At 34.2% G+C, this 16764-nt stretch overlaps 1 protein-coding gene across 2 annotated transcripts in view; it reads left to right on the forward strand.

The window, feature by feature from the left end:
• The window catches only part of SEMA3C (semaphorin 3C), a 184804-nt gene that overhangs the window by 103154 nt on the left and 64886 nt on the right, over positions 1-16764 (forward strand). For both annotated transcript variants that reach the window (XM_017667246.3, XM_037021662.2), the window contains exons 5-6: positions 9336-9455; positions 15718-15808. In XM_017667246.3, the coding sequence (XP_017522735.2) occupies positions 9336-9455; positions 15718-15808 (211 nt within the window). The remainder of the gene's footprint in view (positions 1-9335; positions 9456-15717; positions 15809-16764) is intronic.

Genomic DNA, 16764 nt, shown 5'->3' on the forward strand with positions numbered 1-16764 from the left:
AGCCAGTGGCCGTTGTTAGTGTTAGATTTAGGTTTAAGATTCAGTATAGGGTGAGAATAGGGTTATGGTTAGAGTTAGGGTTCAATTGTAATGGTAGGGATAGGGCACAACTTAGGTTTAAGGTTACCAGTAGGTGAGGGTAAAGATAAGGTGAGGGTGAAGAATTGGGCTAAGTGTTAGGTTAGGTTTAGCATTAGGTATAGTGTTAGTTTTAGGATGAAGTTGTGGTGTGAGTTAGAGTTAGAATATGAGTTTAGGGTGATGTTTAGCATCAGAGTAAGATTTAGGGTTATGGTTCCATGTGAGTGTGGGTGATGGTGATTTTAGAGGTTAGTCTTAGGACGAGGGTTAGGTTTAGGTTTAGATTTAGGTATAGGGTGAGGATATGGTGATGGTTAGAGATAGGTTTAGTGTTCCAACTTAGGGTTGGTGTTAGGATTAGGTTTAGGGATACAGTTAGGTATGGGTGAAGGTTATGTTGAGGGTCTGGCATTAGGGCAAGTGTCCAGGGTTAAGGTTACAGTCAGATTTAGCATTTAGTATTCAGTGAAGATAGGTTTATGATTAGAGTTTGGTTATGGTTTAATGTTAGGGTTAGCATCAGGTTTAGGTTTAGGTTAGGGTTAGTGGTGGGTAAAGGTGATGGTGAAGTTGAGTGGTTAAGGTGAGTGGCCAGTTAGGGTTAGGGTTAGGTTTAAGATTCAGTGTAGGATTATGCTTAGAGTTAGGATTCAGTTGTAAGGTTAGATTTAGGACAAGATTTAAGTTTAAGGTTATCCATAGATGAGGGTGAAGATAAAGGTGAGTATGTGAATTTGGGGTTAAGGGTTAGGTTTAGAGTTAGGGTTAGGGGTATGGTTAGTTTAGGATGAAGTTATGGTATAGATTAAAGTTAATATTGAGGGTTTAGGTTAAGGGTCAGCATCAGAGTTAGGTTTAGGGTTACAGTTCCATATGAGTACAGGTAAGGTAAAGATTAGAGGCTAGCCTTGGGAGTAGGTGTAGAGATAGATGTAGGCTGAGGATATGGTTACAATAAGAGTCAGGTTTAGGATTCTGATTTAGGGTTGGGATTAGGACTAGGTTTAAGAATACAGTTAAGTGTTGTTAAGGTGAGGGAGCGGGTGAAGGGTTAGGGCGAGTGGCCAGGGTTAGGGTTAGAATTAGATTTAAGATTCAGTGTAGGGTGATTATCAGGTTACATGTAGAGTCATGTTATGGTTTTAATGTTAGCATTAGTGTTAGGTTTAGGTTTAGGCTAATGATTGGGGTAGGTAAAGGTTACGGTGAGGAGTTAGGTTGAGTAGTCAGGGTTAGGTTTAGGGTTAGTTTTCAGATTCAGTGTAGAGTGAGAATCGGGTTACAGGGAGAGTTGGAGTTTGGCTGTAATGTTAGGGTTAGGATGACATTTAGGTTTCAGGTTGCCGGTAGGTGTGAGTAAGGAATTGGGGTAAGGGTTAGGTTCGTGTTAGGGTTAGGTGTAGGGTTAGTTTTAGGATGAAGTTATAGTGTGGGTTAGAGTTAGGATATCAGTTTAGGATGAGGTTTAGCATCAGAGTAAGGTTTAGGTTAATATTCTGTATGAATGTGGGTGAGGGTAAGTATTAGAGATTTGTTTTAGGACTAGGGTTAGGGTTAGGTTACAGTTAGGTGTAAGGTTGAGAATATGGTAGGGCTTGGATATAGGTTTAGGATTCTATTTTAGGGCTGGATTTTAGGGTGTTAGATTTAGGATTAGGTTTAAAGTTAGCTGTAGGGTGAGGATATGATTACGGTTAGAATTAGCTTTAGGGGTTAAGTGTTAAGAGTTGGTGTTAGGATTACATTTAGCATTAAAGTTAGGTGTGAATGTGAGGTTAGGGTGAGGCATTAGGGCGATTGGCCATGGTTAGCATTAGGGTTAGGGTTAAGATTCTGTGTAGGGTTATGATTCATTATAGGTGAAATTGAGGTCGACCATCAGCCATTACGATGAGTAGTGAGGGTTAGGGTTACGGTTAGCATTAGAACTCAGTTTTTGGTAACAATAGAGTTACGGTTATAGTTTGGTTATGGTTTTAATGTTAGGTTTAACGTTAGGTTTAGGTTTAGGCTAATGGTCAGGGGTCATAAAGGTGAGGGTGAGGGAGACCGATTACGGTGAGTGGCCAGGGTTAGGGTTAGGTTTTGGTTTAAGATTCAGTGTAGGATGAGAATAGGGTTAGAATACAGTTTGGATGTAATGTTAGGTTTAGGGTGAGATTTAGGTTTCAGGTTACCAGTAGGTGTGGGTGAGGGATTTGGGGTAAGGTTCGGGTTATGGTTAGGTTTAGGTGTAGGGTTAGTTTTAGTATGAAGTTATGGTCTAGATCAGAGTTAGGATAAGGCTTCAGGCTGAGGTTTAGCATCAGAGTGACTTTTAGGTTTATAGTTCCATTTGAGTGCAGGTAGGGTGAGGGTTAATTGTTAGTCTTAGGACTATGGTCCAGGTTAACTTTAGAGTTAGGTGTAGTGTGGTTATAGTTAGATTTAGGATTCTGATTCAGGGTTGGGAATAGGATTAGGTTTAGGGTTACAGCTAGGTGTGGGTGAAGGTGAGGGTGAGGGTGAGGCATTAGGGCAAGTGGCCAGGGTTTGGGTTAGGTTTTGAGTTAGATGTAGTTTGAGGATATTTGAGGCAATGCCTTGCCTTTTGCCTAATTTAGAATTAGGTTTAGGGTGCAGTGTTAAAGTTGGTGTTAGGATTATGTTTAGGGTTAGGTTAAGTGTGGGTGAAGGTGAGGTTAGGGTGAGGGGTTAGGGCAATTGGCCATGGTTAGTGTTAGTGTTCCATTTAGGCTTCAGCATACGGTGAAGATAGAGTTATGGTTAGAGATATGGCTCAGGTATAATGTTAGGGCTAGGACAAGATTTAGGTTTAGGGTTATTATGGTGTGGTGTTGGTTAACATGAAGTTGAGTGTGTGGATGTGGGTATGGGTAATGTTAAGGTTACATTTCAGTGTAGGCTTAGTTTTAGGATGAAGTTATGGTTGTCTCAGAGTAAGGATTTGGGTTTAGGCTGAGGGTTATCATCAGTTATATTTAGCTTTATGGTTCTACATGGTTGACAGTGAGTGTTAATGGCTAGTTAGGGTTATGTTTAGTGTTAGGTGTAGGATGAAGATATGTTTACAGTGAGTGCTAGGTTTTAGGGTTCAATGCTAGGGTGGGGTTAAGTTTAGGTTTAGGGTTACTGTTAGGTGTGTGTGCATGTGATGGTGAGGATCTCGGGTTAAGGTGAGTTGTCAAGTTTAAGGTTAGGTTTAGGTTTTGTATTCATTGTTGAGTGAGGGTAGGGTTATTGTTAATGTAGGTTTTGTTTTTAATGTTAGAGTTAGTGTTAGGTTTAGGTTTATCCTTATGGTTAGGTGTGGGTGCAGGTGTGGATAAGAGTGAGCAATTAATGTAAGTGGTGAGGGTTAGGGTTCAGTGTAGGTTAGGGTGAGGGTTAGGTTTGGGTCAGGGTTAGGATAAGGTTAGGCTGAGGGTTAGGGATAGGCATAGGGTTCAGTGTAGGAATTTTAAAATGGGCAGAAGAAGCATAGTTGCTATCATGAGATCTGCTGGACCAAATGTAGAGGGGAAAAATCCAGAGAAATTTGGTGAAAATATTGAATGTAAGGAGTACATCACAGTTGCCTTTTGTGAAACCAGTAGCAAATATAACTATAATGTTATAGCGAAAGCTCTTTTGGCCCCCTAAATCTATTATTTCAATAATTGTGCATGAATTAAACTATTTTCTTTCATTCTTTGTTGTAGATATTTTTTCTATTTATATGTACCCAATCATGCCTTGCCTTTTGCCACAATAATATACTGTGGCTATATTACTGGATTTAATTGTTCTTTGTTCAAAAAGATTTTCATTTACCATTTTCATAAACTGTCACAGACAATGTAGGATTTAGATGCCTTTGCACATTCTCTTTCCAAAAATTGATGATTTTCTAAAGAATCTTAGGCAAGTCATTTGATTTCTTTCTACCTATAGCAAAATACAAATGCTCTGTTATTTGCTGTCTTATAATTAGAAGTTATTAGGTGAAATTTCCAGTACATGATTACATCTCTCCCAGTTTTGTCATGCTGTAATGTCTTTCTTGGATATCTTTAGATTCTGTTTTACAGCCAGTTAGTATGCAAAATAGAAGTAATGGTGGAGGGTTCTGTTCTAATATAGCCAACATTGTTAGGTCCTGGGAAATAATAATCAAAATGACTCTTTCAAATGCATGCTGTGTCTTTGCCAAAGAAGAGAACACTTGATAACTCCATCTCATTCCATACATATGACATACTTACAGAAATGTGTCCTTTAATCAGGCCACAGGAAAAAGGCCAGTGGTAGAAATGAAGCTAAATAGGTCTTTAGAAGTTCTATAGAACAGTGTATTGTTATTACATTTTCCAATGATATAAAATATTTGAGAATTTCTTAATTTCCTTGGAGTAAATATCACCTAATTACTTACTATTTAATTTTAAAGAAACACAGGACTTGAATATTTTAATTTGCATAAATCAGTTGTTTATGAAGAAACCAGAGGTGAATAAGATGGAGCCCTACTTTCAAGAGTCTTTCCAATATACTACAGATGATGAGACATATATGCCAGAATTATCAAGTGATAATAGCCAACATTTAATGAAATGACCAAGCACTGTTCTAAGGGCTTTATTTTAATCCTCATAACAATGCTACAAGGTGGACATTATTGTCATCATCCACATTGATAAGATAAAGAAACTGAATCATTAAGAGATTAAGGTACTTACCAAAAGCTGCACTACCAGCAAGTAGGAGGCCACTGTCTAACTCACACACACACGTATAGCTCCAGATCCTGCACCCTTAGCTGCCACCTCACTAGGAAGAATATAGTAGAGGCTAAGGATACACACAGAAGACAAAGAAAAACACATTGCAGCTAAGATATTTAGGAAAGGTTTATTGGATCTGGTGACACCTCTATTAGGTATTGTGTTAACATTTCCTCTTATTTTTATTTCAATGATACCAAAATTCAAGTAAATTGTACCATTTCCCTCTTTCAGCATTTGGTACATGCCACATAGTATTCTTGTCCAACTTTCTTCCTGTCTTTTTAGCCTGGGAATCATCTACTCATCCTTTCAAGTGATGTCAGTGCAGATGTCACTTCTTCAGACAGTGACAATTTAGATTAGCAATGCTTGTAATAAATTCATTTTGCACATATATTAGAAATGCATTTTGGTTAAATTGTTTTGCTGTTAAATATTACATTAATCATCTATTAAGCAAAACATAAACTAGTGACAGTTAAAATCCATACTGCTGTAACAATTGAAAGAAAAAACAAAAACATAGAATCAAGCAAGCATCCCTTGTTCATTTAGATCATCTTAATCATATAAAATTTTAACTAAAGTAATAAAAAACAAGTTACTAGAAAATAACTCAATATAATTTAATATTTGATCCAGGTAATAATATATCTTAATGCCATAATAAACTAATATTATGAAGAAAATAAATTCTTGTATAGGAATATACTAATTTTTTCTGCCTCAGCTAAGGAAACATGACCTACCTTCCATTTCCCTCTCTGCCCTTTTGTATTCACATTCCTTTATGCTCCTTGTATTTCTAAATTTAACATTTTATTCATACTCAAAATAAATTGAGCTTAAGCATTAGCACATGCTGTCAAACATATCCAATGAGATAGGGCATAATGAATGTGCTAAGTAAATGCTGTAAGATATTGTCAAAAAATTAAGCAGTATTATATAAATTCAGACATATATGCATTATATTTACACAATGCCAAACTTTATTAATTGTAGAATATCAGTTTCCCTATTTATGTGACCAGAGAATGCTAAACTACTGGAAAATATATATATTCTTGAGGAATACATTTATCAAAACACCTTGATTTATTCCCTAGACCAAAGAAATACTGACCAACATTTTCTTATATGACACATATATGTATATTCTACATAATTTTAGCAGCCTGATTTTTCATTTAGCTTCATAACATTAAATAGTTTTGAAAGAGAATTAAACAATGATAAGACAACATCCATGATACTGAATTTCACAGAAGTCTCATTCCCCAAACCTATTATGGATGTCTGCTATGGTCAGGACCTATACTAAGTTCTGTGCAAGACAAATGCCCTGTCCACTTTACAGAGATTGTACGGACAATCAAAATTGAAAATGCATGTGAGACAATGTAATAGCTAACACTGTATGTATTATGTGCCAGACATTATTACAAGTGTTTTATTGGTATATTGCCCACCTGCAAATATTATCATCACTATTTAGATAAAAGATTTAATCACAGTGAGGCTAAGTAAATGTCTAAAGTTCAAACAGCTTAGTAAAGATAAAGCCACAGTTTGAACACAGGTCATCTGGCTCTGAGATTTGTATGCTTAAATCCACTCTCTACTGCTCATCTGAAGATGAGCATGATGACAGACCAACTCTAATTGCATCTCTGGTTCAGCACACAATAATCATGCACCCTCTCTAGGCACTATTCCTCAACGAAGTCCTATACTGGCATACCTCCATTTTTTTTGTCCATGCTCCGTTTTCCACTCGAATGTTCTTTCCTTATGCTTTTGTCTGTCAAAATCTCTAGCTTATTCTGCAAGTTCCAGTGCAAATGACATCCCCTCTCAAACCTTACACCTAGGTCAGCATTACTCACTCTCACTTCTTTCCTTCTTAAGCAAGCTTTGAAAACTATAATCCTGTTAAAGCATCCGCTACACCACAGCCTGACATATTATGCCCTTCTTTCTCTGAAAGCAAGAGTTTAATCTATTCATTCCAGTATTGACAGCACCATGTACACCGCTTGCAAAGAATGAGTTCAGTAAATATTTGCTGGATAGAATTGAAACCATTGCAATTGTCTAGGTCAGAAATAATGTGGACAGAAACTAAGGCAGCACAATGAAAATGGAAGGGACCCAGAAAATGGTTTTCAGTAATTAACTCAACTGATTTGTTTTTTCTTTTATGTTTTGTTCTGTGGAGAGTGGTGGAGGGGCACACTCAGCATCAGCAGATAGTGTGGGAATTGTCTCATGGGTAATCAACCCCTTCCTGTAAAGCTGCATGATGGAAGTAGCTATGGTTCAAGACCCAGCTCAGTTATGTATTAAACTGGGAGCATTTCATTTAACCTGTTTGGGACTTGATTTTTTCATCACTGAAATGGGATTAATACTTTAATTGGAACATTGTTGTCAAGATTAAAAACAACATCAAATAATTAAGAGCTCTCTAAACATTTATAACTGTTGCTTTAAAAACTCTCCTCTAACAACTATGGATTCCTTACCTGATGACAAATCATAAAGTGGTTTAAAGTGCAAAATTCAGTGTTAGATACATCTGTGTTTGAAAATCTGCCTTGCCCATTTCTAGTTATATGATCTCAAGCAAGTTAGCAAAAAATATCTAAACTTTATATTTCTAAAAAGTGTTGAGTTATTTTTTAAAAATTGAATGGATGGTATGTAGCATATACCATGCTCAATAAATATGAACTATAGGTAAAAAGAAATCAAACCTCCTGGGAAGTAAAAGGTGTTAAATGTATAAAATGATTATTCCAGTGTCTAGCACATAATAAATTCTCAACAAATACTAGCCTAGCAAGTATATGTAATATATATGTAGATATTAACATATACATAAATAAGTATAATCTGTATTTGAAATATAAAAGAGATATTAGTGACTTCTTTCTTTTCCCATTAACATGATTCATGATGATAAACTGTCTACAAAACTCAAGATGAGACAAACATAACTATTATTAATAAAATTGGATTGAGTTGATGTCTTAGGGGAAAATACTATATACAGAATCCCAAAATGATTAAATTTGAAAACTTGAATGTGAACAAAATAAACACAACTCTAATTGCTTACAGATACCCTTGACATAGACATATTATATACACATCATACTTCATCTGTGCTTTATCTCCAGAGAAACATATTATCATTTGCAATTATGTAATCAATTTCCAGGTACCTCTATAAATAGATGTCAGGATACAATGACACTATACATTTAATGAAGTCCTTAATGTCTTAAAATAAAAATAAAGTCTATAGTCTTGTCTTTGACAGCAAAGTTAATTATGATTATTTGATAATAAAAATACATAATTGAAATATATGTATAAAATTACTGCATATGAAAATAAGCATATATTTGCTGGCAAGTAAGAATGAATAAAAAGGGAGAAAATAGATATAACATTGACTGTAAATAAAATTTAACTTCTATTTTAGCAATTTTTTTGTTTTTCTAATAACTTAAATAATAAATGCATATTATAAAATGCTCGGTACCTAAAGAGAAAAAAAAATGCTGTCTGACCACCCATGGGAAGATCACTGTAATCTTTTTATATATTTCTTGATTAAAAATGTCTCTAATTTATAACAATATTTTTAATAATGTGCTTTGTAAGAAAAATGACTTCATGAAAGAAACAACATTCATCCTCAGGCTTAATTAATTTGTAGTAAAAATGAATAGGGACCTTAGAAAATGTAGAACATGCAATGATTAATTCAGTCACTGAGATCTGTGTTTGGTGCTGACCATGGTTATATACTTCTACAATGTTGTAGTCAACTATAATTGCAATAATTATTTTGCATTCCATTAAGTGACTGAGTGATAGTCTTTCCAATGGTTGGACAAGGAACAGGTGAGAATGGAGATTTTGGGGCAGAGGAAAGTATTTTAGGGGATCCAGGGCAGAGGATAATGATGACATCATTTTTCATGGAAAACAACAATGCCGGCATTTGTTTAAGGTTTGTTTTATTCACCAATTGTGAAGACCCATAGTGTTTGTCATTGTGTACTAATCATAATGTGGACTTTTTATAAGCACAATTTCATTCAGATCATGTTTATATAATTGTGTGTGTGTGTAACGTCTTACAGAAATTTTGAGGAGACAATGTTTTATGGAAAATTTGAGGAGACAGTTTGGCATACTTTCCAGTTTCAGAACATAAAAAATTAAACAGGATAAAAAATGTTGAAATACGACAGAGAAAATCATTTTACTACCCTCAGGACTACCTTCAGGACTACCTTCCTCCTGAACTAAACCAACAGAATAAACCATGTTGTTCTCTTATTATCTCCTAACAACAAAAACTTAGAGCAGAAAGGACAATGTGTAGTAAAATATCACAGTAATCCTTACAAATAGCAAGAAATTTTTATTTCTTTGGGTTACTAATTGCTTATTTATGTATTCTTCTAGCATGGCTGTGGGAACTTCGTCCGTGTCATTCAGGCCTTTAATCGCACTCATTTGTATGTTTGTGGGAGTGGTGCTTTCAGCCCCGTCTGTACTTATTTGAACAGGGGGAGGAGATCAGAGGTAAGTCTAACAGGTTTCATTCTTAGTTTTGGTGGTAGTGTCAAAGATTTCTTAAAACTGAATTTTAGAGTAAAAAGTCTAAAATATCAGTAGCCAAAAATTCAAGTCCTTTAAACACCAAATATATTACAGTTGTTTCCTATCAGGCTAAAATATTGACCTCTGCTCTCAACTATATATATATATATTTTCCTGAGAGATGTATAAAAGCAGGATGCCAAGTGCCTTTGCTGTAAAGAACGTATAATTAATCAATCATACTTTCATTTTAGACCAACATTGGTCTACACCAGGCTATTCCAGTCTTATTCTTACATTGTAAAAATGATCTGGGTTCTGTGAAAAAAAAAAGCATTTGCTATAGACTAAATATATAGTCAATATCTAATCAAGTGTAAGTTTAATTGAACTTCACCAGTGATATTTACAACTGTGTTTATTCCAGTTCACAATTATTGACTAGGAAACTGTTCATTAGACCAATAGAGTTTTTCCTCATTCTTCTAGGCAAACCTATTGTTTCCTTAAATACAACTATTCTAAAAGCTGAATTCCTTCAAATTATCTTGCATTGGTGTCATTATGCAACTGAAATCTGGGAATTCCAGTTCTTAAATAATGTTTTAATTCACTTTGGAGATTAGAATTATAAAAAATATTAAATATATCTGCTGATATACTTTAAGTTTATTTTCCTATAACAAGGATTTATCAACTTTAGTGCTAATATAACAGAACAATGATTCTCTCTATATTCCTTTATCATTAAATTTTTTCTAAACATGTAATCTATACATATACCTTTGGTGAATAAAAAGTCATTGAAAATAACAATAATTATAATTTAACCCAAAACGAGGCATTTCCAACTGGCTCAATATGATATGAAATATTAAAATTCTTAAAGAAAACTAAGCTATGCTTCTTGGAAGAGTACAGTTGACTATATTGAGCTTGCATTAGAACCACATGCCTGTGATCAATTGATGAAATAAACTACTGCTCCAGACGTCTGCAATCCCACTGAAAGCTGTGGAGTCACTGTATAAGCCAACAATAGCATAGCATGTGTTTTAGAGCACAGATTTCAAATAAAATCATTTTCCCATGTACAGATTGCCCACTATGCATGTCAAGGCTTAATTGGAAAGTTGATCCAAAAAATAATCTCCTTTGGAAAACCAGCATGGAGTAAACTTTAATCACTTTACTAAATATGAACTACTTTAGTCTCACTTCAAAAGATATATTTCAAAGGGGAACCATTTCCATTAATTAATCTCCAAATAATATGTGAACATCTTAGGAACCAATTTAAGTAAGAAAAAGGGTTGTGAGTTTTAAGCTTTATATCTTTTCCTTGATAGTCAAGTCAAAGTGCTTCACCATAATAGTATTTTTATATATCTATAATATATAAATAACAATGTAAATCTAAAATACACAGTTTTATCAAATATCTAATGTATTTGTTTGCTTTAGTTACAGGATAAAAAATTCCCTAGCATAAAATGACCACATGATGCAGAAAGTTGTGTTTTCAGAGAATTTTCCTACTTACTCATCTCTAACATGAAATTTTATAACGACCATAGGTAGTGCTGACTGCTAATAACCTGCTCTTAGTGCTAAGATATGGCTTTTTTCATGTATTTGAAGCCAGTTTGAAAGTGAAACAGGTTAGGGTGGCATACTTACTAATTATTCAATTTTATTTCTGAGACACTATCCACTTTTATCTGCCTGTCAAATACAACTCACTGGTTCTCAGAGAATATGTTATGATCCTACTTCACATTTGGGACATCATGTACTTTCTTTATACCCTATGATTCTTCTGTTATTTTGTGAGACTGATTCAGAACCTTCCTAGAACATTTCAATAGTGTCCATCTAAAAAGCCTACAATCCTTGCTACATTCAATTCCTTACCATGGTTCTTCTCTTCCATCCACTTTCTTCACTCTTTTTTTCTATGCATGGCAAAATGTGAAACAACAATAATGACTTCAAATAATAAATAAAGCATTAATAAAAACAATTATTGGTTAATTTTGATACACATTCTTGGAATATCACCACATTTCATCTCTGGTTGATTTTATCAGATACCTCCATCACATAAGTTCCAACAACTGAATACTGTTTAAGACCCTGACCCCACCACTTATCAAACAGATTATTTTTACTTTAACCAAGAATATCAAAATGACCAAGATTATCAGAGGCATCCAAATCATTTCCTCTGTTTTTTGAAGCAAATTAGTCACTAAACTTTTCTGTTCATGCATCTTCTTGTAGGTTTTTTTCTCTTGCTAGAAGAAAAGTTCTGCATAATGTTCTCTGTTCAATAGCTTTCATCAGTCTGTTTTACAACTTCATTTCCTTTCCCCTGCATTCACTTTGTATCCTATTTCAAAATAGGATTATTTTCCTTTCTTTAAAATCATTATCTTATATCTATGACTTTTTAAACTCTACTTTCTCTTTTACGTCATCACAAAACTCAGACTACTAGGCTATATTTTCAGTTTTTATATTCCTGTTTTCCATGTCTTTATTAAATCTTTCTACTATGACTCCTTCCCACCCATTAGCTAAAATTATTTCCTAATGACTAAGATTCCTCAATGATCAAATTGACTCCCCTAATCTTTCTCCTAGATTGAGCTGTAACATGTTGGTCATGCCCTAAATTTTTCAATGCTGTATTGTCAAAACCATGAGAAATTTTGCTTTGCCTTCTATACTAATTTTTTTACCACCTGTTCTCTTTCTGGTCCTATTTTTTCCTCTTTTTGATTCAATCTACAAATATGTATTTTATTTAATGAGAATAATGGCAAAATGAAATCATGTCAAAACTTGTAAGCTACCTTTAAGATATTGGTCTTTCTCCTGTGTCAAAGGAAAAGCAACTGGGAAGACCTTAAGCAAAAAATAGCATGAACAGATTTGTATTGTCACTTGTGTGTTATGTTATTATGATTTTGACTGGGAAGGGCTTGGGAGGCCTGTGGTTAGAGAGTTGATATAGTAGACCGAGAAAAGTATTATTATAACCAGTGTCAATGAAGACAGAGAAATAGGCAAAAACTGTAGTATAGTATAGGTGATACTGGTGGATTTGGCTGTGGAAAAGGAAATATATAATAACACAGATGTTTACACTTTTGTTGTCTGTTGTTTGTAAATGTTGGCCTCTTTAATTGTACAGTTGCCATGAGCTGAGATATGAGAAATAATGAAGAGAACTGGGTTTGAGGTTAAGATTATGAGCCTGGGTTTGGCTCTGTTGAATCTGAGATGCTGTTGAAAGATACAAGTAGAAATATTAAGTAGGCAGTTGAATATAAAGTTGGCTATATAAATGCTTGAGTCATTGTTTTATAAGAGTAACTGAAACCCAAGCAAAGTATGCGTTTAATCAGACAAAGAGTACAGGGTGAAAAGAAAAGAGGGACTGTGATTGGGGCTTGAGAATCTCTCAACTGAAATGGCCAGAAGGAGTAAAAGGGACTTTCAAACAACACTAAGAAGAAACGGGGGAAAACAAGAATGTTAGTTCTGGGAATAAAAGTAACCCTTAAAAAAAATAGAAGTGGGAAACAATCTCAGATATCATTGAGTATCCAAGTAAGATGAGGTCTAAAAAAAAGCACTGAATTGTGTAGCATGGTTACCATTAAGGATTTATCCAAAAGGGTTTCAGTAGGACAATTGAAGTTTGATGCCCAATTGAAAGGGATTGAGAAGAAATTGTAAAGAAGGGGAATGGTGGTGAGTATTTGTAAAATTTTTAAGAAATGTGATTCTCAAGAAGAGAGATATATAGGAGTTAAAGGGGTTGTTTCAATGATACTGTAAAGGGTCCAGTTAACAAGATCAAATAAATATAAGGGATAATGGAAAGTTTAAGTTACTTCAGAAGACTGGATAAGATGAGATCCAAAACATTGGTGGAAGGATTGCCCTCAAAGTAAGAGAAATAGTTCCTCTTATGTATTACTGCATGTGTTAGAGTGTATCTGTTTATGTGTTTGGTAGTGAGAAGGTGAAGATGTCTCTTTTAATGCCTTCACTTTCTCAACAATGTAGTTGTCAATCATATGAGTTAGGAGTAAGTTAGGAGGTTTGACTATAGTGGCAATTGTTTGAAATTATTAATGGAAGAACCAGTTGTCAAGAGTGTCCTTGAAAGGTTGCTAAGAAGTATAGAGAGTCCATTTTATGTTAGTGATTATAAATCTATATCATATTTCTTTTACTTTCTTGGATTGCCTTTTGCAAAATGCATAGAAGTTTGGATGCAGGTATGGAGACTGTAGATAGATGTGTTCTTCCAAGCTGGATGTAATGAGAAAAAGAGTAAAGGAACTTATTATTTTTGCAAAAATTACAGAAATTTTAGAGCATGGAATATAAACTGGTTAATAAAGTCAAGAAGAGGAAAAAAATATAGAATTCTTAAATGAGTTTAAAGAATTGTTACAGGGTGCTTGAATACGTGATTATTAAGGTGGACCACATCCCTTTCTAGTGATGACAAGATATAGACCCTAACTCTGTGAGTACAAGGGTGCTGTGCAATGGGGAAGGGCAGGGGAGGGCAAGTGGTACCCAAGCAATCTTATCAATTCCTGCAGTGCCAATTCCTCACTTTTTTAGTCAAATCTACATATGTCTGTGGCTAAAGAATCACAACAAGGCTTACTAAACATAATTGTTTTTCCTCAAGTTTATCATTATTTATTTAGTTTAGTCATTATATTAAAGACCACCTTTCAGAAAGCAGACATAGCCAGGAGTTAGGAGACTGAGTTTTAATTTTGCTTTGTCACTAGCTACACAATCTTGGGCAAGTCATATTTTCCTCATCTGTAGAGTTAATTCATTGAAGAAGATCATGTTGTAGGACCTGTCTATGCTAGAGGACTGTGATTCTTTAAGCTATGTGATTCCCTGTTGCCTCAGGGATGTCCTGCCAATACTCAATATAACAAAAATGAACTCATTTTTCGTTCTGTGGAGTGAAAACTTCAGAATCATCTTTGTTTCTTCCTCTTCCTGAACAATATCTAATTTGTATTGATTGTCAAGTTCTATTGATTTTCACTTTACAAATGCTCTGTCATCATTACTGTTCTTACCACAACCACCGAGATCCTGGGGTATCAGATTATTATTACCTAATTGCTGGACTATTGCAATTGACAACAAATCTATTTTCTTGAATCCAGGCCTGTTTTATAATTGCCATTCTCAGTCTTCTTAAAGTAGAGTTTTGATCCTTTCATTTCCTTACTAAAAAAAATATTCAGCCCACATCTCTTTCAGTATAATTTTGAAAAACCTTAGCTTAATAATTAAGGTCCCCCATCATCTAATGCAGTCTACAAAAGTGCTAATTTTTTCTTTGAAATTTAGTAGCAGTTTTTACTAACTTTATATAAGAAAAAGATTAATATATCAACAAAATATTCCCTGTAAGTGAGGCTGTACTGACCATTATATTTCAGATTGAACCCACTAACCCAACCCCTTGGGCTTCCTGAGTCCCATTTCCTGCTTAACTCTGTCCTAAGCAGTATCATCTAACATACTCTGTATTTTATATATTTACATTCTCCATCATTATAGTAGGAATTACTTGAGCGTAAAGACTTTTGTCTGTTTTTTTCTTTTTTTGCTTTATTCTCAATGTTTTGTCAGTGGCTGGCACATAGATGCCTAATATATATATTTTTTAAATAAATAAATGAATGAGTAAATGAAACATGTTAATCTAAATTATAAATTATTTTTTTGAATCTAGTGAAATGTTTCATAAAGCAAAATTAAGTAGTAACATAAAATTTTCTATTAAAAACTGTCTTGATTGTTTTGGATATATTGTAATCCTTATAGACATTGTTTCTCTGTGGACAGTTTTCTTCTTTTGTCCAATCCCAGCATATCTACCTCAGTTTTATAATGATCTTTGATTTCCAAGTGGTTTTCCTGATGTTGATTTGAGGACTTGTTGGTTCAGCTTTATGGGGAATGTAATAGAAAGAGAACTTGACCTGCTAAAGTTAGCTTGTAATTTACAGATCAACTCTTCATATAGTTCAAGAATGTCTTAATATAGTAAACTGGGAAGGCATAAGCAGCAGGTAGAATGCATATGATTTATGATGATGCTGTTATATGAAAAGTAAATTGGGTAACTAAATATAAGATTATTTGTTGTTACATATTTTCAATTTTATCTATAATGAAGGACCAAGTTTTCATGATTGACTCCAAGTGTGAATCTGGAAAAGGACGCTGCTCTTTCAACCCCAATGTGAACACCGTATCTGTTATGATCAGTAAGTGGAAATGAAAGAGGGAGGAGGAAATATAAAACAGAAAGGAAATTAAAGAAAATGAGTTTGTGATACTCTATTCCCATTTTGGATAGTTACATGGATGATAGTGCATTAGTAAAATAATAGGAAAAAGGTTGTGAGCTGAGAACTAGAAATTTTGGGTTATTTCCAAAAATATTCATGATTAAATGATAAACAGGTATTTTTACATCTAATATGATGATGCTGTCATTCCCAAAACATGTCAACCATTTAGAAAAACGTGTATATGTGTATACACATTACTTGTTACTAAAAATATATTGACATATTAGTATATGTTGTAAAGTAATGTTCAATGTTTTCTGTAATTGTTTTACTAGTATTAAGTTGAGCCACTTTACCTCATGTTTTAGCCATCTTTTACAAATGATTAAAAATGTATTCCTAAATAAAAGAATAACAGTGTATGTGTTAGTGAAGTATGTTCTCTATTAATTGTTCAGAGCTTTCTATACTAAGAAAGAAGTAGTGGTAAAGTCATTTTTTGTTCTCATTTTCCATAAAATACATCAGTTAAGAAGCACACCTTGCTGCTACCTACTTTGTCAGATCAATGTCTTGTCATCAGATGCCTTTCTATAACTCACTTAAAAGACATTCTCTTTTGGTTTATTAAGGCTCTTCACTTCTAGAATATGTCTGACTTAATATGAGTTGACAGTGGGGACAAATCTTAGATCTCAATATGTCTAGTATATAGTAGATACCTTTTCCCCAATCTGCCCTATGTATTGCCAGAGAGTAAAACTGCATCCCTTGATGATAGAACAGGTGGAAAAATAACTACTGTGTTCAGAACACTTTGCTTTGATTGACTTGAAAGGCAACTCATCTTTCTCATATCTGGAAACTCAGACAGACAGGTCCAGCACTGAGTAAGATGTAAGCTTGGAAGTTATCCATTGAATTATTTT

This window comes from Manis javanica, chromosome 6 (assembly GCF_040802235.1).
Source record: "Manis javanica isolate MJ-LG chromosome 6, MJ_LKY, whole genome shotgun sequence".
NCBI classification, from domain to species: Eukaryota; Metazoa; Chordata; class Mammalia; order Pholidota; family Manidae; genus Manis; species Manis javanica.